Raw genomic sequence first — 26,450 nt, forward strand, 5'->3', positions numbered from 1 at the left:
GACGACGGGCTCTCGCTCCGTTTCTCTATGCGGGCCCAGGCTGGATCCCTGGCGGTTCCAGTAGTTTGTGTAGCCTGGGTGTAGCCAGTAGCAGCCTGGGATGTTTGTGTAGCCAGTAGCAGCCTGAAATTTTTCTGCTGACGTGGACACGAAAATTTTCTCGGCTGGTTGGAGGTACCTGCTTCGCAGTAAAGCAAAAAACTGGCCACATTTTTCTTCGAGGTCAACGTACTGCGAAAATGCGGAAGGCGGCGCTTCAGAAGCGCCTGCCCGCAGGCAACGACCTTACATATATGCAGGCGGAGTGCGTGTACGACTAAAGGGCACACGCTTCCCTTCATCCACAACTCGCGAAGTACACACATGAAAGCACATTCCGATTCAGGGAACACGAAGACAAACACACACACACACACACAAAGAACGGCTGCGCATAGCAATTGCAGCCTTTCCAATTTCCGTAAAAATGGCGATCAGACGAGCTGTCCACATCGATACAGGAATCATTTGCTGCCGACCTCGGAACAATCGACGCCAACCTCGCCTTCATAGCCATGCATTGCTCAAGAAATAATTGTTTTACTTTTATTGCCCATTTTCTCGAGCTGATTGGCCCAGTCGCTCCTGTCGCAGCCATTCCGGCGAAAGACGAGACCGGGCCGCGTTTGTCAGTCCTCTCTTCGTCTTCGCACTGCTTTCCGTCAAGCTGACTATGACTTTTTTGTTTGTTTGAGTGCACAAAATGTTTTAAATGCAGAGTATTTCTTTAGCTCACGATGTCACCCGGCGTTGTCGGCGTTGGCGTGCCTCGGCGTCCGCAACAGCCGTTCCAGGTGCGCCCTCTCCCCCACTCCTCCTCTCCCGCATCACGCTACCCTCCTCGCTCTCAACAACAGGTCCGCACCCCTCCCCCTACACTATATAAAAAAATAATACCTACCGGCGCCTGGTTTCGATTCCACGACCCTGCGGGCGGAACGCAAGGTACATGGTGCTCTACCCACTGCGCAACAAAGCCGACACAGAATGGAAGGCTACGAACGCGCCTTATATCCTTGACTCATTCAAACTACGTCAAGAAGCTGCTGATACAACGCATTCACTACCTGTGGGCGGAACGCGAGGTACATGGTGCTCTTCCCACTGCGCCACAAAACCGACACAGAATGAAAGGCTACGAACGCGCCTTATATCCTTGACTCATTCAAACTACGCCAAGAAGCTGCTCATACAACGCATTCACTACCACCAACTCCCCAAACACTAAACGTTAACGCAATACACCCACCCCCTATGCGACGCATTTACTCGAGTCCCCCTCGCGGGGAGATGGGCCCTTTTTTAATGCACTTATGCTTTGCAAAAACACAAACCCCCTGTTGACAAGGATTGCGTACACATTAAAGATTCCCACGCGGTCTAAATTAATCCGAGGCCCTCCACTACAGCGCCCCCAAAGTCTAGGAGCACGAAACACCAACTTGATTTTTTAGAGCGCAGCTCTTAAGCGTCCGCTCCTACGGTTTCGCGTAGTCCCTCACCGTCAGCCTTGTAACCGAGAGAATGAAGAGGACCCCGAACATGGAGCGAGGAGGAAAGCGGAGGAGAGCATGGCGAAAGTGCGAGGAGAAATGCGGTATGCCGAGGACGCCGCGTGAAGCCCGTTCTACATGGCGCGAATTTCACCTGTGGATTCGCAGCTGCGACGCTGGTCGTGCAGCAAAACGATTTATTTTCCTTATTTTCACTGCTGCGACAAATTGCCAAATGCCAAGCAGCGTTCACATGACAAGTTCGACTGTTCCTAACATTCGGCATTGCCACAGCAAGGATACTAGATCGTTCGGCCGCACGAGCGGCGTCGCATCTGCGAATTCACAGGCGAAATTCGCGCCATGTAGAACAGGCGTTTTGCGGCGGCGCGGCCCGCTACGGGAAAACACCAGAGTAGCGTCGTGCGTCCGCCGATGGCGCGACAACTTCCTGAGAAGAAGTCACTTCGTCTGCCGCCGCAGCTAAGCGAGCTGCCCGAGCAGAGGCTTAGCGCCGCCGCAGCAGCAGCGTCGCCGAGAAGACCCTGCAGTTCGCGCTGCGCTCAAATTTCTTAAGGAGTATCGTAATCGCCAGCCAATTCTTTTTTTCTCTACTAATAAATGTTTCACTCATTCCCTCTCACTCCATCTATGCACTGCGACGCTGCACTGATTCGTTGACACGCGTGCCTCCGAGTTCTTCAATCAGATGATCTATAGTTTTGCACCATCTGGCATACGTCGCTGGACATCGCGTTACCTTCCAATGGCTCCCAGGCCACAGCGGCATCATGGGAAATGAGAAAGCGGACGAGGCTGTCCGCACGGGCCTACAAATGAGAAAAAGAAAGAAGATTTTCTTCACGAAGCATGATACCGCCACAATGACGAAGGCACTAGCTCTGTCGGAAAGGAACCGTTTATGGTCCTTGCAGCAGCATCATTACGGCTTTTTATATTCCATAGACCCATATGTCAGAATGCGGCTGCCAGGGCGTCTACCCCGCCACTTGGAGACGTTGCTGCATAGACTTCGTCTTAATGCTGCCCTAACAAATTCCTATCTACATCGGATCGGCCAGACGATCAAGCCCATATGGCGACAATTGTGGTTCACTTGAAACTGTTGAACACATATTACTGGAATGCTCTGCCTATGCCGACTCAAGGTGCCGTTTACAACATAAAATTGATTGCCTCCACCCTGGACCATTGACATTAAGATTGGTACTTGGACCATGGCCCTCTCCCTCCGCTCAGCGCAAAAATCTTGTCCGCGCTATTCGAATTCCTCCAGGACATTGGTGTGTCGACGAAATTGTAGTCGTTCCTCCATCTCAAGAGCCTTTGAACTCAATACCCTGAAGAAGGATCATATTTTATTTTTTTTCACTGCTACTACTCTCCTTTTCTTCACTACACCTACTACCTTTTTCCCTCTCCTCCTTTCCCCGCAGAGTAGCATGCCGGCGAACTGATGTCGGCAAACCTCTCTGCACTTTCCTCTTTAATAAAGAGTTTCTCTCTCTCTCTCTATAGTTTTAGTAACTTTACCGTCTATTTGCAAGGCAGAAATGGACCACTTCTTACGCTGTCCGCACTGCCCGTGTGTCAGACTACGGGCCGGCATATACGGCATTCCCGAGATGTTCGAAGGCTTCACGGAGGCGTCGTGAAATCAGGAAGCACAAGCACGGGTAGTTTCAGTAATGTATTTCATAACCGCAATCCGCGGCGTTCCATAGCGCGTAAACAAGGTCGAGGCCTTGGCTTCCGCGCGTAGCGGCCGCTTTTCTATGTATAGGCATAGCTAACGTACTCTCAGAATCGAGTACACGCGACGTGAGGGACGTCCTGCGATTTAGTCAATCCGATCGACCCTGCTCCCACGCTTCCAAGTCAGTCCGCGCGCGCGAATTCTTTCGCAACGTGTAATGTTGTTTGACTGGCTGGAACCTCGAACGTCGCGACAGAACAGTTTGGCTCAGACGTTTGCCAAATAGCGGTTGCAAAGCAGGAACAGCGAAAGCAAAAAAAAAAAAAATAAATAAATAAAAATAAAAATAAAATAAAAAAATAAAAAAAACATCTGCAACTGCGCGTCCATAAAGATAACAAACGCTCAAACGGAAAAACGGCTGGTCCGCGTTAACTCTCTTTTACAGTTCATAACTAACGCAGCACGCGCTGAAGTCGCTGAAAAAACGGACTTTTGGGGGGAGCTTGAGTCAAACACAAGCGCTCAGCGATACACGGCTTAAAAACCAGGGCGATTCGCTCCTGCAGTTTCCTACGAGAAATGGCCGTCGACAGCGAAAAGCCCAGGAGAAAGCGCGAGGGCATCCCGAGCACGAAAACGCGCCGATACGCCAACACCTCGACAACCGAAAGGCACCGCACGCTTTTCACTCCTCAGCACCCTTTTCGACAATGCCATTGGTTAAACTACGCAGCTCGGCCGTGACGCCACTCGTCCTCGGCCAATTAGGAGTACGAAGCAGTGCCCTGAACCTCTGACGTATTGCTCTTCGCCAAGGGTGCCTTCTTATCTCGAAGGTGCGGCCACGGAACCTCTCCCCGGACCGCCGCCGACTGTGGGGGACACGCCCCCTTCTTCCGAGCCCGAGGGGCCCCGAGAACGGAAGAATTCCCCGGTCGGCCGCAATGACCCGGGGAAAAAGACGAACACGCGCCATGAACGAGAACCGCGCTATGTGCCGCCGCCGGCACAATGATCCCGGTCGCAGCATCACGACGCCCGGAGAGAGTGCGAGAGGAAAAAACGCAAATAGAATGAGGGCGGGCATAAAGCCTAACCCTGAGGCATTCCACGCGCGAGAAATTCTCCCTCTCCTCCTTGTCCCTTTCCGCAAAGAACGAAGGTGCGGAACCCAGGCGCAGGATGACCAAGAAGATGCACCACCGGTGCCGTTCCCACGCCGAACACGACGACGTGTCGCACAGCTAAGTGGTCTTTTCCCGCCGCAGGCCCCCTAACAACACCGAAACTGCCCAACGTGTACGTAATGAGAGAACGGCGATATCGGACTGCCCTTGTATGGTATAGAGCGAGGGGCACCCTGGGAAAATTTTATGCACCCGCCCGGGGGAATGTTCTCGAGTAAGCAGTCGAAGGTTCAATTCAGAGCCTCCTGTTTGCGGTTGTAAGTGGACAGTGGTTTCGCGACTGCAACCGTCTTAGATCGGGCAACGCTTTACCCCTTATCATCTCCTCCTGCCCTGTCATATAATAAGGTGATTTAGTCACAACTGGTGCATTTCTCTGAAGTTCAAGGGGGCACTTAAGTACTCCGCATTCGCTTGAACAGTTGTTAGGTAGAATATTAGAGATATTTTACTCTAAAGTCGAATTTGGTGTTCCAGCTAAGCGTGTGGACGGCCGCACGCGTGGTCTTCCTCGTGTGTTACCTTGAATAGGATGGGTAAGGCGAAGCCACGAAGTTCAAGTTCTGCACGCGTTGTAACAGTAATGAAGCTTTATTGAATGACTGGCGAATGGCACCAAAGCAGCTATCTTCTTAAGCGTCCTAGTTTCGGAAACATCTTGTCAGGTTCAGGGGTTTATGCAGAATTTCGATTTTGGGGGGGTGTCGGTGGGATGTTTGGGGGGGTGTTGTATAAATCCCTAGGCAGGGTGCTTGTGGTTGTGGAATCTTTTTGGAGGGGTGTCGAAGTCCTTCTGGGGGGGTGTTGGGGGGGTGTTAGGGGGGGTGTTAGGGGGGTGTGTATAAATCCCTGGACAGGTTTAGGACGTCTGTTCCATGCGTGGCACAATAAAAGTTAGCCTAAGAGAGCGCTCCGCTAGAACACATTTTCGAAAGAGCGAACAGGGTAAACAAAAAAAGGAAGTGATCTCGGTCGCTATTTCACTCCTTTTTTTAGACTGAGCTCTTTTTAGGTGAACTGGTGCAGAAGCTCATCTTGACAAACGATATCCCAGAAGACGTACTATTATTTGAACTACGCCCACAGGCAAGCCGGCGTTGTCTTACCACCGAAGGGGGGCTACTACTAAAGCGTTCTGGCCGGAAAACCATATCACCCGTCGACTCAGTCGCGGAGAACACGTGGAAACTTCGCAGACGGTACGAGTCTATAGCGATTAAAAAAAAACTACAAAAACACAAGAGACCACAGACCAGGTTCTTCTCTTTCAAAGTCTTAAGCAAACATAACCACACATTATGCAGAGCAAACCAGCCGCGTCTAGAGCGCATGTAGTGTTATAACAGTGAGACGAGGATAGTTCGTTGTGGAATTATGCCCGTAAGCACAGTGGCACCTTTACGACTCGCTAACGACCTGGACACAAATTTTACGTTGCAAGGGGCCAGTATAAAAAAGCGGGTGAGGGGGAAGGTTAAATTACATCACTGCCATTAGCGCGCCCACGGAGGCCGACGGGGAAATTTCCAGCGCGGGCCTTAAGACATAAAAAAACAAAAGGGCTTGCTTCTCTGCTCTGGGGCGCTGGAAGGAGGGCACCACTAGTGATAGAACAATCGCAATACTTCTTTTTTTCTTTCTTCGATAAACGTTTCTCTCTCCCTCCGCCTACTTATAATAGCTTCCAAATAGGCTAGGCTAATCCAATTACCTGTTTCTCTCCTGGTCCAATTCACACGCAGCTGTATCCCCGGCGAAACGGCGCTGAACGCTGCACGCCGAAAAATTGCAGCGACCACAACCTTGACCTCGATGCAGGGAAACAAAACGAGCAAACAAACAAGAACAAACACACGGGAACGGACGAAGCCAAGATGTCCGTTTCCAACCAACTAACAGTGCCGAGATTGTTCAACAAGCTGTACCAGGGGAAGGTCCCCGACAAAACTTGGCGGCCGAGTGATGAAATGGCCGCCAAAAACGTACATATATACATACACGCACGCCGGCAAGGTGTGCTGTTTCGTTGTATGCCGGGATTAGCGGTCGCAATCAATCTCCCCGCAGCTCCCTCGACTCGCGACACATGAAGCCGGCGACGAAGAACATACAAGGCGCCGCGGGAGAGAAGGGAACGCCGGCAAAGAACGAGGGAACGGCCCCCTCCGCTGCTTGATCGAGGATTTGGCGAGGCTTTGTGGCAAGTTCGGCTCGGGGATCAAGACAAAGGGGACCGACCAGGGAGGCAAGCACTTCTTCCCCGCTCGTTCCAACAAGACCGATGGTGCGCGAGGATGCACGCGCGGCCGACCATTACGCAAGACCGCCGCTGTAGACTGATCGCTTGTACGTATTTGGTCGCCATTATATTTTAATGAAAGACAGAGAGCGAGAAAAAAGCGCGTTATCTTTCAACGCTCACTCAGCGTACTGAAGAGATTGGGTGCGCTGTGACAGAGTGTGTAAGGGAAGGTATCGCTATTGTTATTCTTATTTACATTATAATGCATCCATCAACTGGAACTTGGGAGTCAGCATAAGCGGCCAGGGACGAAGATTGATGGTGCCCACAAAACGCAGCCGCTACTTCACCGTTTTGTCACCGGACTGGCGGTGCTGTACCTGCGCATTCCAAATGATAATCTTATTATGACCTTAAAACTTATCAAGGTTTAACAAGGCTTCCGGGCGGGAGCTGAAACGTCTTTTACTTTTTTTTTTTAATCATGAGCCGGACAAGGTGCCAGCTGACTTGTTCGATGAATCCACCCGACCGGACGGGCTTCGGGAAAAAATGTTAAAAAAAAATCCTCTAAGGTGCCCATTTAAGGGCAGAGGTCAGATGTGTTTATTTTGTCACATCAACGAGCCCGGAGTTCAGCAACCTTTTCCTGGCGCCGGCCGTCTCACCTCGACCACTCCCCCCCGCTTTTGTGGGAACTGTCGTAGCACGACCTCAGTTCAACCATACCACGCCCTACCTTGAAAAGCACCGTACAGACTCCCGGACCATTCAACTTTTGAAACAGCGCCGCTTATAAGGCTGATTTTCGCCTGGACTCCTTGTTTCCATTCCCAAGTTCGTTCGATTTCGTGTCGTACAGCACGAGCAAATTCCCGCACTCCTATTCCTCTCCCCCGACAACAATCTTTCCCGAATGCGGCCTAAACCTGAAAGGGCCGTTAAAGAACGCGCACGTACTCTTCGCGGCAAATAAAAAGGATCGACAAGACCGGGGCCCAGACAAAGTCGGAAACGTTGGGCGGCAGCCCACTTTTCTTCCCCCCCTTAAGTAACCGGCACAACAGGCGTCGCTACAGGGAAGAGAAAACTCAATCGGCTGCACCAATAACGCGAGACCACCTGCGGCCCCCTCGTAGACGAAGAGCAGCGTGCCACACACACCCCCTCGACGAGAAGGCCTCAGGGCTGGCGCCCACCGTTTCATCCGCGGTTGGACTACTAAGCCGAATTTCTCCCCACCAAACCGCGCACCAACCTGTCGCGGTGACTTTCCTCGAGCGAGCCAACTGTATCGGCCTTACTGACAATGGACGCACCATTTAGGCTTTCTAGTCTTTAAGCCTTGTTAATGCCCGGATACTCTCCTCTATAGTACTGCGCATGCGCGGTTAGATCATCCTGTGGGCTGCGCCAATCGCGGCACCACCGGTAAACAGATCACTGCTGTTGAGAGAGAAGTTGAGAATGCCTTGCGAGAAGCTGATGAAAAGAGTTGAGAATATGATTTAGCTTTCTTTTTTTTTTTTTTTTTTTGCTCCTCCAGCCATCCGGTCGAGCACCCATGGCGCTCGCGGCACCTTGCGGCTCCCCACCGACCACGCCGAGAGGAGGCCGGGGCGATTAAAAATAGGAGCGGCGCGCGCGAGCCGAGCTTTCCGGAGCCCGAACCGGGTGCCCCGAAGCGCCAGGCTCAGAACGCCGATTCCTCGAAGCGGGCCAGCCTTCGCGCTCGTGAAACACTGCGCACGTGCCAGCTTCGCCACGCAGGGGGCCCCGAATTCCTCACCGGTTATGCGTACACAATAATATATTCTGCATGGTAGGTGCGTGGGTTGCTTATGAGCGGAAACGGAACCGACCAAAATTTAGGGTTTCGTTTTAGGGCCGAAGCCCTTTAGGTGCTGGAGCGGCTGGTGTGACCTGTCATCGTCGTAAGCGTCGTCTCGCGTAGTCACGCTACTCAAACATCGGCAAACTCGTTTACGCCTCGCTCTAGAACGTAATGCGTACTAAAAAAACACCGCGACACTCGCCTACGCCTCACGCTAGAGAGCTCCGTGCTTCACAGACAAGAGACTTTCACCGCAAAGCTGTATACCTGTACCCCCCTCCCCCACCAACGGTTTCATATCCGTTGGCAAAAACGCCAAGAATTCACTCATACACTGCATGCTTCGCCGCTCCCCAGGTTTCACGTCAGTGGAGATTTTCTTTTCTAATTGTCGGGCAAGGAACACAAACACGGGAAAGATGACACAGGCAGTACTGCACTCTTCTCCTGTCTGTCTTTTTTTTTTGCCTGCCTCTTTGTAGCTTGGTACGTATTATGCCATTTCTCCAAGTTCCTCAAATTTTACTGGGGACTTCTCGCGAACCCCAGCCTCAAAGGTTTGATTTTACAGCAACGTGAACCGTGGCCGTGCGCGTACCACGCTGTGTGACGTAATGACATCGCTATAGTGCCTTCGTGTACCCATCCGTTCGATAGAATTTAATGTGCACCACATGCCGTAGAAAATGACCCGCTTATTTGGACATTTTCGTTACTTTGTTTGGGATGCGATGTATTATACAGTGAACCCCGGTTACAACAAAGCTCTCGGAGCAGGAAAATGGTTTCGCTGTAAGCGGCACTTCGCTAAAAGCGAAGGCGGTTCGCTTGCTGCGCGCACTGCAGTTGGGACCACCAAAAACTTCGACTAAAGCGGTTTTGTTCTAGCAAAAGTTTACTGTACCACATAAAAATACTGCTTTGGAGGTGCGTGCGTGCGTGTGCGCGCGGAGAGGGCGGGATTCCTCCAAGGGCACGTCTTGTGATGCCGCTTTGTCGGCTTGACATGCCCGCAGCTGTATACGGCTAATTAGTCACTGAAATAACAAGGCCACGTTACGCATGTTTCCGCTCCTTCGCCCGTAACAGACGTTCGGACAGCCCAGGAGGCTCCCTGCCTTCATTTTATGTTCACAAGATTTCCGGGGACATTCTGGCCCACTGTGAAGGCGGCGATGCCCCAGCCTCCATCTTTTAAGCTGGCCTGAACTAAATCTCTCCCACCCTGTCACACACACACACACATCTTTCTCAGGGCGGTTCTGTTTCGTTGTCCTGCGGTTGGAGGTTTGCACTGCACTGGTACCGATCACTGTCAGCCACCCATCCCAAACCTCGACCTGTTTGTTCCCTTTTTTTTGAAAGCGGGTAACAACAAAAGCCGCAATAAACAAAATACAGTTAAACCTGGATGTAACGCACCTCTACGTAATTAATTCCTGAATTTAGCAAAGTTTGTCGATTCCCCATTGCCACCCCCATTGACGCCCATGTGTTTGCTACCTGTTTGTAATGAAGGCGTTGCGACGGTACCCTTGATGTAACGAATTCGCCACGCTGGTGAGTAATTGTCTGTTTGCCCTTTTTAAGAAAATCGGCTGGAGAAATTTGCTAATTTAGCGAATTTTTCACGCATCGCAAGCCACCGTGCGTTTGCAAGTCTGAGTGCAGAGTCGCTTAGGTGCTGGGCCTGCCTGTCGGAATGTATAGTCGCACGTCTACACTGCTATCTGCGGTATCGGTTTGTCGGTGGCGAGTTGTGCTGCAGGAAACGAAAAGTTTTGCCCTTTTCAAAACAAGCTCGCAATTTGAAATGCCACCTCCTCCAACGAGAAAGAACGTTTCCGCCCGGTATACAGTAATACATCCATCCTTTCACCAGTTTTTAGAGCGGGAAAGAGCACCAAGTTCGTGAAAACGCACTTTTTCAGCACAGTTTTCGTCCCCGAAAAGCGTTAAAGCACCGAACTGTCAAAAGCGGTACTTAAGTTACGTTTTAGCATACGGGGGGAAGTGACTTTTTTTTTTCTTTTTTTTTTTAGATCTGTGTAGTGACTAAGCTCGTGGGAAAGCATCAGGCGCAAATAACGCAGTTTTTTGCTGTGCAATAAATCTTCAAAGAGTTAGTCCGCCGGCATTGATGTCTAGTTTTTAGATTTTGCTTCTGCTCCACTATAACGCGAGCCTGCGTGTAACGAAAAATTTCGTCAACTTCGTTACATCCAGGTTTAACTGTAGTTGTTTCAAACTCAAGTTACAGGTACACCAGTCCAAGCAGAAGTGCTCAATCCAACAAAATTATGCGTGTGTGTAACACAGGAAACTCAACAGCCATTGGTCAGTGCCATACTTACAGGTGACTGACAACCGAGAACAGGAGTGCAGAATCGTCGGTACCTCCCCTTCGCGACGATCACTACTTTTTTTTTTTTTACACGACTCCGCTGGCGCCTTTTTACGGAGTTGACGTCATCATAAAAGGCTCGACGAAAGCTGCTGACACCAAGGAAACCACAAAAATAGTTTCTGTTTCGCCTGGAGTCGTGGTTCATTGTCGCGCCTGTCGACATATTCGCACACCCCGTTTACCCCAACGCACCGAAAAATGAAACGTAGCACTGCTGTAACGACTTTCAGACTGAGAATATCGCGAATAAACTTCCGCGCTGATCTTCAAAAGGCAACGACTGCGTCGCTACGTGACCTTGCAAGCTATTCAGGAGTGGCGGCGTATCCTGCTAAAAATGTACGCACGCATATTCAGCACTCGCTGAAAGGCAACGTCTTCACGCGCGGCCAGTCACCACAGCGAGAGGAGCGCATCTCGGACGCGGAAGTCTTCATGCGTGCTAAATTTACCGCGTCTCAACTCCAGCCAGCTCCGTCTCCTGTTTTTCTTACGAGACCGGGCTGAGGCGGGCATTCAATTTTTTGTTTACGTCTGCTACGACTGGTGAAAATAGACTAAGTTAAGTTTGATGAGAACGCTTCGACAAAATCAAAATAAATAAAATGGGAGCCATTACTCGTTCTGTTTCTAAACGACACATTACGAGTGTCATGTCAATGAAGCACCAGCTCCAGAATTTTAAAACCACCGGGCGGGTGCCCTAACACCAGCACCTCGACTAACATCCATAAAGTTTATTCAGTATCCTCGATTCCCTGTATTTGCAGGTTTGTCCCCTAGGAGTTTCATTCGCTCGCAAAGCACAACAGACCAACTCCAAGGCGGCTACATGTTCACTCAACTTCCGTTACGGAGTTCTCGTAGTATAATTCTCGCCTCACGCCTTGCATTTCGGCTTTGTTCTTAAACGATCGTATTTATTCTTGCCCCCATTCAATATTTTCCTCCCTTAAATCAATTGTGACGGAAATGCGTGGTTTTCGAGGTAACAAGCATTTTCGGACTGAAAGTAAACGTTAATTTGCCTCTGTCCTTACAGCCACATACAGCAGCTCATGAAATGCTGTCAACGTGGGAAAAAAAAGAAAAAAAAAAAAACACGCCGACGCAGAAACATTTAGCACCGACATCAGCAAGCTCGGTGTTTACGGTCAATGGCCAGGACTCGGAGCTACGTCGAAACCGCGGAGTTTTTTCAAAAAATGTCACTTTCTTTGTGGATAAAGTTAAACGACTGTCACTGAACCAGTCGCGTAGCTTTTCAAACAACCCGGAACACCACTTGCTAAAACATCTCAGTTTTGTCGCATATCGAGTTGAAACGGAAAGCGCGAGAACTTGCTGCAACGAGTACAGGTCAAAATACGCAAAATGCGTTTCTCCACACCCGAAACAACAACAAAAAGAACAACGCCGGAACCACTCTCTTTCGCCGACCAGTCTTGTCGTCCGCAGACGAGCAACAAAACAAAACCACCCAGCACCCGTATCGTCTGCTGCTTTGTATACCTGCGGTGCGCAGCTGAATGCATAAAGGGAAATAGCGTCCTCGCTACGCAGCTGTCTACGACGACCCCGGGAGGCGCTGGGCCAAAAACATCTGCCGCTGGGGGGGCCATCACCCCTCCGCGGCACGAGGGCCTCTGCTCGACCGGCGAAGCAGAACGAGCCGGCCCGACCAAGCACTTCTCTCGTTTTGTTGGAAAGGACGAGCCGGCAGATGCGACACCGGCCGTGCGCGAACCCGAATGGCCACGATGTTTATGCGTTCCGACCGTCTGTTCCGCCCTTGGAAAGAAAACAGTGCGATAAGCAACGTCCGAGGACCTTGGCGACGCGGCCTTCAATCGGAGCGAATGAAGTTCACCGAGCGCAGCGCTCATTAAACACACTAGAAAGTTTGTCAAATGAGAGCGATGAGGAGTAATTAGTAGAAGGCCAAGGTCAATTTAACGCCCCGCCAAATGAGAAAGACGCACGAGCCGCTGCCGGCACCGCAGCGGGAAGAAAATATACTGCCGCGGCGGCGTCTGGCTGGCCCGAAATGTCGCTCAACCGGTTGGGGCCCGCGAAGACCACCGCCGCACCGGAAAAAAGACGCAACAAACTCGCGAGGGCTCGGCAAGGTCAGGCTACGATGGGTCGACGCCAGCGAAGATAAGTGAACGGCATGGTTGATTCAAAAACGACCAAAAATCCCTACCTCAGCTCGACACCTTGTTTCGGATAACGGCGCGAGTTAAGACGCAAGCGTCATAATCAATTGACGCGACGGTGGTCAATCAACCCCTAAAATAAAGACCGTCACGGAGACCGTCGTCTGGACGGACAACTCCGACAGACAACTGCGAGCTGCACGCACCTTCTGCGCCTTGCACATTGATCCGAGCGCCTGGACGTCGTGACTAGCGTGTCGTCCGTCCTGGAGGCAGAGCACGCACGCGGCCACCTTGCACACCATGCAGTACATGCTGAGGGCCTCCTCCGTGTGCTCCGTGCACTTGGAGTCCCGGCCTCCGAGCGACCGGGCGCGGAGGATCTTCTTGCCCTGCTGGGGGTCCAGCAGCGAGTGCTTGGCCAGCGGGCCCCGCGCGGGGTGGCAGTTTTCACGGCACGAGTCGCAGTAGAACACCTCGCACTGGTCGCACATCACGGACGCCTCCCGGGGTCGATCGGCCTCGCACAGCTGGCAGGCCACGGGCAGACACCGCGACTCGCCGTACTTATCCACGATGTTCTGCAGGGCCCGGTTGCGCGACAGGTTGTGGGCCCCATTCTCGTCGAAGTACACGAGCTTGTGGCACTCGGGGCACGAGAGAGACAGCAACGCGACTCCGCTGTGCAGCAGCGGGGGAAACAGAACTCCCTGGAGGTTCGGCGTGCCCACGTACGAACTCGGCCGGCTCGTGCAGACGACGCCACTGTCCGTTTCGCTGAGCAGGCTAACCTTGTCGCCATCGGGGTAATCCGCTGTGGTGCCGATCTCCGACGGCCCGACCAGGCCGCTGTTGCTGCCGTTGCCGCTGTCCTCCGAAGACGAAGTTGAGTTCGCGACGTGATGGGTTGTCGGCGCACTGGCAGGTTGTTGGGCGCTCAGCGCGCAGTTTAGACACAGCGAGTGCGCGCACGGGAGCAGCACCGGATTGGAGTAGAAATGCTTGCACGCGGGACATTTGAGTTCCTCCTCCATGGCGCCAACGGCAGAGGCCCATCACAAGAACATGCCGGAAGCGCGGCTGGAGTGAACTGAAGAGAGCGGGCGCAAACGCACGCTCTCGCAGACGGCGCGCACGCGGCGCGCCGGGAAAGCAAGAGCACCGCGCGTGCGCGAGCGTCACCACGTGACCCCTTACGTAGTTTGGGTGCGCTCGGTTCTTTAGTAAAAGTACAGACGCTCACGCTGCGCTGAAACTTCCCGCGCTGGTCGTTCTCTGTATTGAGTGACGTCACTACTAACGTTTCGGGAAATTGGAAAGGCGGAATTCAAGCAATTCGAGCAGACGCCAAGATGGCCGCGCGCAGCTCGTGCCTTTTGAACAGCTGGTTGACGCACAGAACTGCTTCAAGTGTTTATTCACAATATTGCCCGATATTATTGCGATGGAAAAGCGCAGCTCAAGCACACCGATGCATGTCTTCCTCCAGGTAAGAAAAACTTGAAGAAATGGCGGTTCAATGACGTGCGAATGTCCTTCAGGTGCACCCCAGGCGTTTGAGTTAGCGATAATCGAGTTGCAGGTGCCGATAAACCGGTGATGATCGCTTGACCCGATTTCGTAACGCGAGGTCGCGCCAGGTATCATAATGTGTGTCGCAGGTTTGAGGCTACCGGTCTGTGTATTTCTGGCCCTTAGCGTAAATTTGGGAGATGTCGAGCGTTTAGTTTAGACGGAACTGGTTACTGAAATTCCCGATGCTGCATGTTGCAGTATAAAACTTTGTTACTGAACTGAGTGAACTCGTTGGAAATTTGTGGATTTTTGGATTCATTTCTGGATATACTGTGCTCTTCTGTGTGTCGGGGCGATATCGACCGACTTAAACTCAACACGGAAGTATAGTGGCATTTGTCGCTCCGTCTGAGCGGGAAGCAATCATTTAGTTGCGGTTTTCCGTCCGAAGATCCGCTCTGGTCTGGCGCTAGGGTTTCTTAATAAATTTAGCTTTGATTAACCCAGGCCAAGTAAGGTTAAGTGAGCTTAGATTACATTGGGATACTCGGTTAAACAGGCCCGCAAAGATCTGAGACCCGTTTTTACATCAGCGTCGCTGCCGCTACCCTGATTCTGCTCTGACGTTAGCCACAGCCGCTATTTTTTAAGAAGCTTTTATGGGTAGGGCTCCCGTATTTTTGGTTTCCAAGAACAATGGCACGTGTTTTTGAATCGCGAGGTGTTGGAACAGAAACGTGCCGGTATGTGTGCTACAAACACGCGGTCACCGCCAAGGTCGCGCGCCGCTGAAAACATGATTTGGACCTCAAGCTTATACCTGTCATCACTTGAATATGCATCTCAGTTATATTAGTTGCCGACCCGCCGCGGTGGCTCAGTGGCTAAGGCGTTGCGCTGCTGAGCACGAGGTCGCAAGTGCGATTCCCGGCTGCGGCAGCCGCTTTTCGATGGAGGCGAAAAGCAAAAACGCCCGTGTGTACGAGATTTTGGCGCACGTTAAATATCACCAGGTGGTCAAAATTAATCCGGAGCCCTCCATTAAAGCGCGTCTCATCGCCTGCGTTGCGTCGGCCCGTTAAACCCTACAATCAATCAATATAAAAGTTGCCAATAGGCACTATTTCTAAGGTCACTAGAGCCAAAATGGAAGTGTGTGCGCATATGCATGTGTCCTTCTTAGGGATGACCATCATCAGTGGTCAAGAAAAATATTATTTTCTCTCATTCCTCCCCTAAATTGTGTGTCACCTCTATGTCGTCATCCATTTCTCTGGCCATCTACCTTCACGAAATGGAATGGCTCGTGATTCTTCTCTTCTTTTTTTCTGCGCTTACGTTTCCAGCACTTCTTCCAAGTCGGAAAAGGAGTACGACGTGGTCATCGTCGGCGGAGGCATCGTGGGCGTAGCCACTGCCCGGGAACTGTCGTTACGGCACCCCAAACTGAAGTTTGCAGTCGTCGAAAAGGAGAACAGACTTGGTAGGTGGATTTCATCGTGTGTTTTCTTAAAGGGACAGACAACCTATTTTTGTCGAGTATATGTTCTCTAGCCCATATGAAAGCCAGAGTTTTATATAGTGGGGTAACCACAAGCAGTGTTTAAACAAAGTGGCGGAAATAATTTCAATTTGGCACTTAACTTCGTAGTGTAAAAACTTGATACTACAATGTGTCCCGGTCACATGAACTGCAAACCTTGCAGCTACTGAAACAGCTGAAGCGTTTATTCACTTATTGAAAACATTTTAACTCAAGTATTTGAATAAGTTTAAATTGTATACGTATTTTTAAACAGTATTTTGAAAATTTTGACTGCACGCCGCCCACCGCCGCCGTTGCTGCGTTGCTCTTAGTGCGGCTAACTGAACCTCCATGCCCAGTCCAGAGTCGAACGGCAGTGTTCAGTAAACAGACCGAGTGAAGGAGCTTCCTGCTTGTGTTGTACGTTGTTTGACGATTCTGTCTGAGTCCGGGGCGTTTCTTCTGCCGAAATATTTGTTTTCAGATTGAAAAAACACCAACGGCAGCTTAAAAAAAAAATAACGAAACGCTGGGAAAGAATCGAACTGATGACCTCCACAACATGAAGGCAGTATTCTACCTATCATAGGCGTGCGCAGAGTTCTCGATTAGGGGGGGCAAAGCCCCCCCCCCCCTTTTCCTCCCCCCCCCCCCCCCCCCCCCCGCTTTCCAGCAATTGTGCAAAGAGGGATGGTTACCAAATTTTTATTTCAATGCGATAGAATTGCAACACATACAAAATATTTCTGAGCAGAAATTTTTACTTTAATGTGTTACATTGGCAAAATATGGGCCAATTTGGCGCCCCCCTTCAGATGATTAGGGGGGGCAGCCGCCCCCCCTGCCCCCCCTGTGCGCACGCCTATGCTACCTATCGTTCACCCCAACAGATGGCACCTTCATGCAAAATGGACTAGTGAACAAGAAAACACATAAAGTAATAAGAAAGCCTGCGATTCCTTTTTTTTTTTTTTTTAGCTGGGGACAAGTTTTTGAATACCGTTTTTCATCTCGCATACAGACAAAAGTATGTTGCCGCGCAACTGTGTGTCATGGTTACTTTTTTGGGAGGACACATACGGCTAGTATTTCTAAAAATTTCGATTTACAAAGTTCTAGGGCGTTATCAGCAAAACCATTTCGCGCTAAGGTGTTTTAAGGGATGCTCTTTTATTTATGATAGAGAGCATATACTCGACAAAATTCGATTGTCTGTCCCTTTAATCTCTTTGGTGGTGCTGCCGATGTACGGCTATCCACGAGTTTCACGTGTGGACGCCAAATAAATGTGTATGTCTTACATTTGCACACCTCTTTCCAGCTGCTCACCAAAGTGGCCACAACAGTGGTGTTATCCACGCTGGCATCTATTACGCTCCGGGATCGCTAAAAGCGAGGCTTTGTGTGCGGGGCCTCGAACTGTCCTACAAGTACTTTGATGACCACCAAATACCTTACAAGAAATGTGGAAAGGTAAGGGAATGCCTCACCTGCCCTGAGTATGCATCTTCACTACAGCCTTGAAATGTACAGCATTTGTACATTGTTTGATTATGGCTGCCTTTAAAGGCGCCATGCAGAAAAAACACGTTTGGTTCACTCGAAGGACTGCCTGGTTAGAATCAGCCTGACACCATTCATAACGTAAACTTCGCTCAAATAAGCTATATAATTAGGAAAAAAGGGAATGGCCATGCGACCCACTAGCTCATTTCCCACAACAGAACCTATGATGTCATACGTGCCAGCGCTGTGATTGGCTGAGGCCGGCAAAAGCAAACACAAATTAGGCAGAGCGTATAAGCTATTTGCACTTAAATTTAGGGCACATTCTTTTTATAGCAGTAAAAATAGTCTGATAAACAGGGGAAGTTATGAAAGCACACGTAAACATAGAAGCACCGATGTGTACTGCTGTTGGTATGGCACCGGTATGCTTGTTTTAGCTGTGCAGCAAGGCGGATCTTTGGGGTTGTCTCAACCGACACTGGCCAATTGGCATGAGGGATGGTGTCTTACGGGACCGTATATGTCGAGCAAGCAGCATGTTTCACGAAACGATTATTTTCTCCCTGAACAAAAACAAGCCAGATACAAACATGGTCAAAAGCAAAGCAAATGCAGAAAACAGCTCGCAGTGGTATTGTGGTGCCATCTAGGTTGACTAATGGTAAACAAGTCTCCGCTTCACTCCAAGTTTAGCTTGAAGACCCGTTCTGATGATGTCATTGCAGATGTCGTTAAAACATGCGTTTTGGTGGGAGAATCAAAATTTTAACTTAAATTGATTAATTTCTGAATGAATAAAGCATCGTTTGCTTCCAGGCAAGCGCTGGGGGCACTATCACTATAAAACACGGAATCTTTTGAATAAAACAGACTTGCATATTGTCTGCATGGTCCCTTTAAGCATGCTGAACCAGGTACCCTTAGCCGTTTCATACATGTGGGCTTGTAATTGAGACGGGCAATTTCTTTCCAATTTCATCAGCAGTCTAATTCGTATTAATATAAAATTCTGCAACCACACTCATTAAATAGGCACATTCTTTGCACTCCTTCCCAGTACTGCATTGCATCGAGGAAGAAGCAAAAGAGAAATTGTCATCCATCCTTGTACAGCTGCGAAGGAAAGTCATCATACAATATTTGAGCATAAACTAACTAAACTGCAAGGTTTCTTGTGGGGCTGTGGAGCTCTCCCCTGTAGCCTCAAGGCTGCATTAATGCGGACATTTGCTTTTCCTAGTTAAAAAGGTTGCTTCACGTGGGGTGTCTTTTACGAAACCTTTTAAAAACTAACAGGAGGTGGCCTAAATTAGAAGCACATGTTATGGCAATGCAGACAAACATCATACATGATAATCATGAGCAAGGAAACCAATGCGAGGGAAGTAGTGGTGTGCCGAAACAAGAAAGCAAAAAATACAGCGCCCTTCCACTCTGTGAGGAAGTGTGACCAGCGAAGCTGTGGTGCTTTGAGCCGGTCGTAGTCCTAGCGGTGCACGAAGCAAAAGATGCTTGTTTGTAATTTGCGATTAAGCATTCTTCCTGGTTAATTACCTGAATTCAACTTTGACGAACTAGAGTCTTATTCCAGTGGACAGACGTGGGGCTGTCCGTCTGCCTCCCGTGGAAGCCCATGTATTGACAGCAGACGAGTGTTGCACGATATTTGCAACTTCACGGCGAACTATGTAATTTGGAATGTAAATAAAGTTGTGATGTTAGAGTCATCGTGGCGGCTAATTTTCATATCGTTTTTTTCAGGGTCGTATCAATGAAGCGTTCGTTAGAGCCACTTTCTCTAATTATACTCCCTTCGAAGATGGACGGGCTTCACTGTACAGCAGCACTCAATCTGGGAAAGCCATTTTTTGAAGATGCAGAGAAAATTCCTTGTTTGTTCTATTCGAAATATATGGCGCTTTTTATTGGCCCCAGCGCCTGTTCAACAGCCAACAATGCTTTATTCACTGAGAAATTATTAAATTCAAGTTAAAATTTTGATTCTCCTGCCAAATCGTATGTTTCGTGACGTCTGCAAGGACAGGTCTTCAAGCGTACATTGGTGCACTGTTTCGTCTGCAGCAGAAACAGCTTTTTACCGTTAGTCCTCCTAGGTGGTGCCACTATACTACACAGGGCCACTGTATGCCTTTGCTTTGTTTTTGACCGTGTTTGCACCTGGTTTGTTTTTGTTGTGGTAGGTAGTAATCATTTCGTGAAGCATGGGGTATGTTCGACAATTAGGGTCACGTAAGACAGTGTTGCTTATGCCAATCAGCCAAGTTCAAATAGTGCTCGCAGAACCAACAGCAGTACGCATTGGTACTCCTATGTTTACGTGTACTTTGTTCTACTGTTTATCCCACAATTCTTACTGCTATAAAATGAATATGCATTACATTTCGGCGCCAATAGCTCATTCTACAAGCTTATAAGCCCTGCCTAGCTTGCGTTTGCTTTTGCCGGCCCCAGCCAATCAACTGGCTGTGCATATGACGCCAAAGGTTCTGTTGTGGGAAATGAGCTAGTGGGTCGCATGGCCATTCCCTTTTTTCCCTAATTAGGTAGCTTATTTGAGCGAAGTGTGCGTTAAAGTGGGGTCAGTATGATTATAACGAGGCAATCTTACGAACCAAACGCGTGTTTTGTTGGCATGGCCCCTTTAAAGTTGGCTTCACCTTGAAACACAAATGCATTGCGTGAAAGACATTCTTTTAAAGGAATTATAAGCTGTTTTATACTAAAATACCAAGGCCTTAGGACTTTCTGTTAATTTTTTGTGAGTTTTTCCCATCAGCTGAAGGTGTGGTGCACAGTTTTACGATCCCGAGAATCCAAATGGGTGCCGCAACCTGGCACTGTGCTTGTGTGCGATTCTTGTTTACATTGCTGTGTTGCCGGAGATGGTCTGCTGGATTTTAGCCATAGACACCTTTACTGTAATTAGCAAAGCACCGCCACACTTGTGAAACTACCTACAGACGAACAGTCGAGGACCCAATCTGTCACTGTTTCATCTTTTTTCACTAATGTCTAGATTATTTATTTGAAGTTTGCGTTAAAATTGACAGCGTTGTTACTGGACAATGCAGTCTTTTTAATAAAGCAAACTTGCGTGTCATCTTCTCGGTTCCTTTAATGGTGGCCGGGTTTACCCCACACGCTTCCTTCCCACCTGTCCCTCCCTTAACAGGCTGGAAAGACAGTCATTCCAAATGATATCAGTCGCTGATTTGCCATGCCATGGGCACTGTGACAAAAAAAAGGGTACAAGATAAACCATTCTACCGTCGTGTTGTCACGAATCTCGTTTCTCTTGCAGCTCATCGTTGCTGTCACTCCAGAGGAAGTCCCCCGGCTCGACGCGCTTGAGGACAGGGGGATAAAGAACGGCGTGAAGGACCTGAAGCGGCTGGACGCTGAAGGGATCAGAAGTGTGGAGCCAAACTGCACGGTACGTAGGCCAGACCCTGTGGAAAACTTACCGTGTAATCCTCAGCAGTGAAAAGTTTGTATCCTCACCCCACCCCAGCTCGTAATGCAGCAAGGACTATACTTGGGTACAAGGTAAGAGCAGCAGTAGCTCATGCAATGTATCTCTTCATCGGAGTGATGGACCCGGATGTCAACGTGCGCATGTTTTGGAAGGAGATTATGCTCGATGCTTGATATCGCCTGCTTTGTCTCACGTACTCGGTTTGTTGTCGCTGCAGTATTTTAAAAGCAGAGTAAGTCCAGAAAAATCCCGAAATAGCCTGTGCCACGCTCAAAACACTCGCCGTCATGCACTTTTTCTGCAGCACACAGAAACAGCCGGGTGTGGTGACGAGGCACAGGGACAACTTCCACTGTCATTCTTAAGTTGTACCTGAGTATAGAATGGGTGTCGTCTGCTATACAATGGCTTAGTGCAGCCACATGTTTTTAAAATCTTGAGCTTATCTGCATCAGTCAGTATAGGTGCGTGTATTTGACTCAAACTCGCTACATTTATCTTAATTTTGGTTTATTTCTAAATCATGGGAGTAGCTTTTGGATTGAATACCACAGGTTGTCCATTTGTTTAAAGCCTGCAAGGACAGCATCCCCTCTTTTATTTTATTTTTTTAACTGGCCATTGTGGATAGCTGATGTACTCAATGCTACTTCACATGGCAGGTATGCTGATTTCATCATCAGCGTGCTTATGTGTATTGTTCACTCGTTTCTGTAACAGTTGTGGGCTTGCAGGAATTCTAAATGCACCAAGAGCTTGTCCTTTTGTTTTTAGAAGTATCCTTAAATGCATCACGTGCTAAAAATGTTCACCGACTAAATTCTGGAGGAAACAATTCATCGTGGGGAATGGGATCCCTCACTAATATAAGAGATCTAAAATCTGTATGTATTTTATTCCTCTTTTTAAGTGGTAGATGTTGTTCGTAGTGAAATGCTGCCTGCAGTAGCGTACAATGTTTTGTGCCTAGGTTAGGGTACCACAGGCCCCATTGTGTGCGTATTTAGTGCATGACATCAGTGTGTTGTGGAAAGGAGTCAAAATGCAGATAGCGCATATCAGCGTGTGAAAGTAGACTGGAAAGTGGCAAAACTCAAAATGGGGCACACAACGAGTGAGTAGCATAATAATTTCTCGATGCCCAAGTTTCCACTTAGAATGCCGTGAATGTCCAGAACAGGAGGACGCTGCAAATTACCTTTTCTTTTTCTCAAAATAGCGTGTGGTAGCCAGGAAGTTCTTACCACATTGCGTGCATTTGATTCCCGTCCTTAGGCGTCATAACGTGTTTGAAAGGCGGGAGCAAACTGCTAAGAAGTTAGTGGTTTGGACTTGTAACGTGCCTTGTTCCCAAGTTTCGCTGCGTCTGACCTGCACTTCTTAAGTTTAAAAACAGGGCAATAGAACAAGGGCAAAGCATTTGTTAGAATGGCGCAAAGTAGCTGCTGCAGAATATTTATTAGTAGACAACTTAATCCGAACAAGTGACCTGTTGCAGTGGCTCACTGGCTAAGACGGTGTGGTGGTGAGCCGAAAGACGTGGGTTCGATGCTGGCCGCGGTGGCCGCTTTTCTGATGGAGGTGAAAAGCAAAAACGCCCATGTGTTGAGATTTTGATGCACGTTAAAGATCCCCAAGTGGTTTAAATTAACCTGGAGCTTCTACTACAATACACCTTATAGCCCAGGTGTTGCTTTGAACGTTAAACCTGCAAAATTTGAATGTTGAGTTTTAGATGCGAAGAATTTCATGCTCGGGGCTGTGTCGCTCCCTCCCTTGTCCGCCATCCGCACTCTACTGCGCATGCGCATCTCTTCAGCCCCGTCAGCGTTCGGGCTGACGTCAGCGCGGTACACTATAAAAAGAAATAGTTAGGCGGCGCCTGGTTTCGATCCCACGACTCTTTGGCCGCAACAGGAGGTATGTGGCGCTCTTCCCACTGCGCTACAAACCGAGACGGGAGCAAGTGCTACGAACGCGCCTTATGTCCTTCACTCATTCAGACTACATCAAGAAGCTACTGATACAACGAAGGCACGCGAAGCTGAGCGTCAACGGAAACGACGAACTGAAAACTTTAGAGGAGGATGTTGAATTTACCGTGGGAAACCTGTGGCGGGAAGCGCCACACGCCTTGCAGCTCAACCAGAAAAGAGGACGAAGAGGGCCGGCAGCAGGGTAGGAGCGTGAGCACGCAATAAAGAAAGACGAGAACCAGGAGGTGTTCGATCAGGTAACGCGGGTGTCAGTCTCTTCGCTGTCTCTACATTTCTCTGTCTCTACAGGGGGGTTCACACTACGTTCCCATTTGTGCTCCGATAAATGAAACAACATAACGGCAACACCGTGGAACCTATACGGAACCCCCTTGATGCTTCGCATTCTCCTCATGGTTCCCCACGGGAAGATGGTGCAAGCGGTGAAAGTTGCGGCAATAATGAATGAACTTATTGCAGTGGGTCATTAACCAAGGCACTGCTCTATTGAGTGTGCAGTCGCACGTTTGATTCCTGGCTGCATGGCGGGAAATACAAAAACACTGTTGTGCGCGTGGTTTTGTCAAACATCAAAGAACCCTAGACCCCACTCTTAATCGAGGCATGGCATCAATGTGTAGTGTCTTAGTCTGCTTTGTGGTAATGGGGGGTGGTGGTGAGAGTGCAGTTGTGAACGGCTGTCCTGTTTGTGTGTGCTCCCAGGGCCTGCAGGCGCTCTGGTCTCCCCACACGGGCATTGTGGACTGGGGCGAGGTGACCCAGTCCTACGGCCGGGACTTTGTCGGCCTCGGTGGTGACGTCCTCCTCAACTTCCCGGTCCAGGCCCTGGAGGTGGTCGCCGAGAGCCAGTCGAAAGCGGGTGGCCTCACCCACCCCGTTCGGGTGGTCGGCGACAAGCAGGTACCACAGTTAAAGAGAGGAAAAAGTGCCTTCAGGGTGAATTTCTCTTGGGTGAAGGTGAAAACAATGTAGGCAGCTATGACAGTGGTCGGCTGTATATTCACACCGAAACACGCGCGCCTGCCTCGTCACGCACACAATGCACATCTGATTAAACGAACTTGCAGGGGCCAAGAAAACATGTTCATTATATCAGAAATTCGCCCTGTGGGGACGTTTTTTTCGCAGATTGTGCATTGTAAGAAAGGTAAAGTGTTTGCTCATCCTAACCGAGTCTATCTTAATGGGAGTCTACTGTGCGTGTGTGTCCCACTGAATCGCTTGATAGTCCATCCTACCATGCTTCCAAAAGTGCACCCGCCGCGGTGGCTCAGTGGCTAAGGCATTGTGCTACTGAGCATGAGGACGCGGGTTCGATTTCCGGCCGCAGCGGCCGCTTTCCTGGTGGAGGCGAAAAGCAAGAATGCCCGTGTGGACGAGATTGTGGCGCATGTTAAAGATCCCCTGCAGGTGGTCAAAATTAATCCGAAGTAGCCCTCCACTACGGTGCGCCTCATTGCCTGCGTTGCGTCAGCGCGTTAAGCCCAACAATCAACCAGTCGCTTCCAAAAGTGGCCCAGCACACTTTTGGCCTTGCTTTCTGGTGTCACCGTTTTTAGATTTGATTTTTAGGGCTGTCCCTTTTGTGTCTGAAAGCTTTGGTACAGCAGCGAGCATTGTGGCTTCCAGCCTTTGGCAGGTTCTGTACACGGTAGAGTGTTCCTACATGAGGGGGGGTCAATACAGAAAATGTGCATCAGTTTCTAAAGGTGTGGTGAGCATTGTAGCGCAGTCATCAGAGAAGGTAGAGGAGGCACACACTTGGGGGTAGCTACACGACTCGGTAGAGCAGTTCTTGGTCATAAAATGCCAGCTTGGCACTGTTACAAGGAAAATAATGCGGTGAAGTGGTATGTGCACTGCAACGGATATTGTTTGCTGTGACAGTTCATAACGAAATCGCAAGCATCCAGTGATTCCAGAATATGCCAGGAATATGCCAGTACTGCCAGTATATGCCAGTACTGTCGATAACAAGAAAAATTGGTTGCGTATCTCCTTGCTTCGCTGCAAATGTCATCAAAAGGTGATCGTCTTGTGCTGCCCCTGCCACTTCACGCTCTCGCCTTTCTCCCCTCCCCTCTCAATCCTCCAGTGATGAATGCCAGAAGGTTTGCTCAGTTAGTTCCATGTTGCTGTGTTGGAACTGCTCCCGTGCCACCTATTACGAGCTGTGTTTCTCCTGTGCTTGGAGTAGCTTGTGCCGATATGCTTTGTTTTAGTGTTTGCTTTAATTTGGCCTCTCTTCGACATCATTTCAACACATTATTTCTTTTGTTTAGTTTCTTTTCAAAAGCCAATCCACTGTGTATTCTTAATTAAAATACCTCTGGTACTCTTGATTGTGTACTTATGTTTTGCTTGAAATATACCTGCCGTTTCCTTTGCACTGAGTAGTGTGGTAGTAGTAGCCGTGGCAGCAGCTTTGGTAGTCTGGAACAGTGTCACCGAAATATATACTTTGTGCTCAAGCATCCTCTCACGTTTCTCTTGGCCGGGCAGTTGAATTGAGCGGAAGACGGACCAAAGTTTTTTTCATTTAGGCAGCTGAACAAAAAATTGCCGTCTTTGAAATCCTCGATGTGGCTCTGACTAGCACTCCTCACTCGGTTTGTGTCGCCCTGCCTGTGTGTAGAGCCTAAACTTCCTTTCCTCCGCTCGCTTCGTTATTCCAGGCTGTTCGGTGCCGCTATGTGGTCACCTGCGCGGGGCTCTACTCCGACAAGTTGGCTGCCCTGTCCGGCTGCAATCCGGAGCCGAAGATTGTTCCATTCCGTGGCGAGTACCTCATCCTGAAACCCGAGAAGGCAGGCCTGGTTCGGGGGAACATCTACCCGGTGAGTCCGCTTAGATTAATGCTATGAATTAGAATCATCATCATCGTCATCATCATCAGGGTGCTTGCGTCCGCTGCAGGCCTTTTCCAAGCACTTCCAGCCACTTCTGTCGTGATTGTGTCAAGGCGAGCATTAGAGTAGTGATAACAATGGTGAAACAATCTTGGTTTCGGTCTATTTGGCCAGACAGAATTGTGGTAAGTTTACGGTGATTTGGAGTACTGGTGGGTTCGAGATTATGCTTGAGTTGGGATCAATTCCTTCAGTTGCGACTTGTAACAGAACAGTTGCCTGGTACATAGATTGTTGCACATCAGTTGAAATCGGTCGATGATGATGATTTTGAAGGTGGCTCGCTGATCGAAGGCACATAGGTGACGAAGGTCTACTTCACTATATTTACACTTCATTACAATATTTACAATGAAGTTAGAACTGACATCGCAGATCCAAGCTCGAGACAAGCTCGAGGCGAGCCCCCATCAAGCGG

General features: G+C 49.4%; 2 protein-coding genes across 4 annotated transcripts in view; one reads left to right on the forward strand and one right to left on the reverse strand.

The window, feature by feature from the left end:
• Nucleotides 1-14,241, reverse strand: part of Trim9 (E3 ubiquitin-protein ligase Trim9) — a 274,501-nt gene extending 260,260 nt beyond the window's left edge. Inside the window, exon 1 of one of the 3 annotated variants that reach the window (XM_077681478.1) lies at nucleotides 13,288-14,241. In XM_077681478.1, coding sequence (XP_077537604.1) covers nucleotides 13,288-14,115 — 828 coding nt within the window. In that variant the 5' untranslated portion in view covers nucleotides 14,116-14,241. The remainder of the gene's footprint in view (nucleotides 1-13,287) is intronic. The other 2 variants (XM_077681479.1, XM_077681480.1) reach the window with 2 other exon arrangements.
• A 162-nt stretch (nucleotides 14,242-14,403) lies between these two features.
• LOC144149820 (L-2-hydroxyglutarate dehydrogenase, mitochondrial-like) overlaps nucleotides 14,404-26,450 on the forward strand; it is a 106,296-nt gene continuing 94,249 nt past the window's right edge. The window contains exons 1-6 of the mRNA XM_077681482.1: nucleotides 14,404-14,570; nucleotides 15,943-16,079; nucleotides 17,443-17,594; nucleotides 20,953-21,084; nucleotides 23,826-24,023; nucleotides 25,799-25,960. Coding sequence (XP_077537608.1) covers nucleotides 14,434-14,570; nucleotides 15,943-16,079; nucleotides 17,443-17,594; nucleotides 20,953-21,084; nucleotides 23,826-24,023; nucleotides 25,799-25,960 — 918 coding nt within the window. The 5' untranslated portion in view covers nucleotides 14,404-14,433. The remainder of the gene's footprint in view (nucleotides 14,571-15,942; nucleotides 16,080-17,442; nucleotides 17,595-20,952; nucleotides 21,085-23,825; nucleotides 24,024-25,798; nucleotides 25,961-26,450) is intronic.

This window comes from Haemaphysalis longicornis, unplaced genomic scaffold (genome assembly GCF_048455015.1).
Source record: "Haemaphysalis longicornis isolate Haplotype H1 unplaced genomic scaffold, Haemaphysalis longicornis Haplotype H1 scaffold_8, whole genome shotgun sequence".
Lineage (NCBI taxonomy): Eukaryota > Metazoa > Arthropoda > Arachnida > Ixodida > Ixodidae > Haemaphysalis > Haemaphysalis longicornis.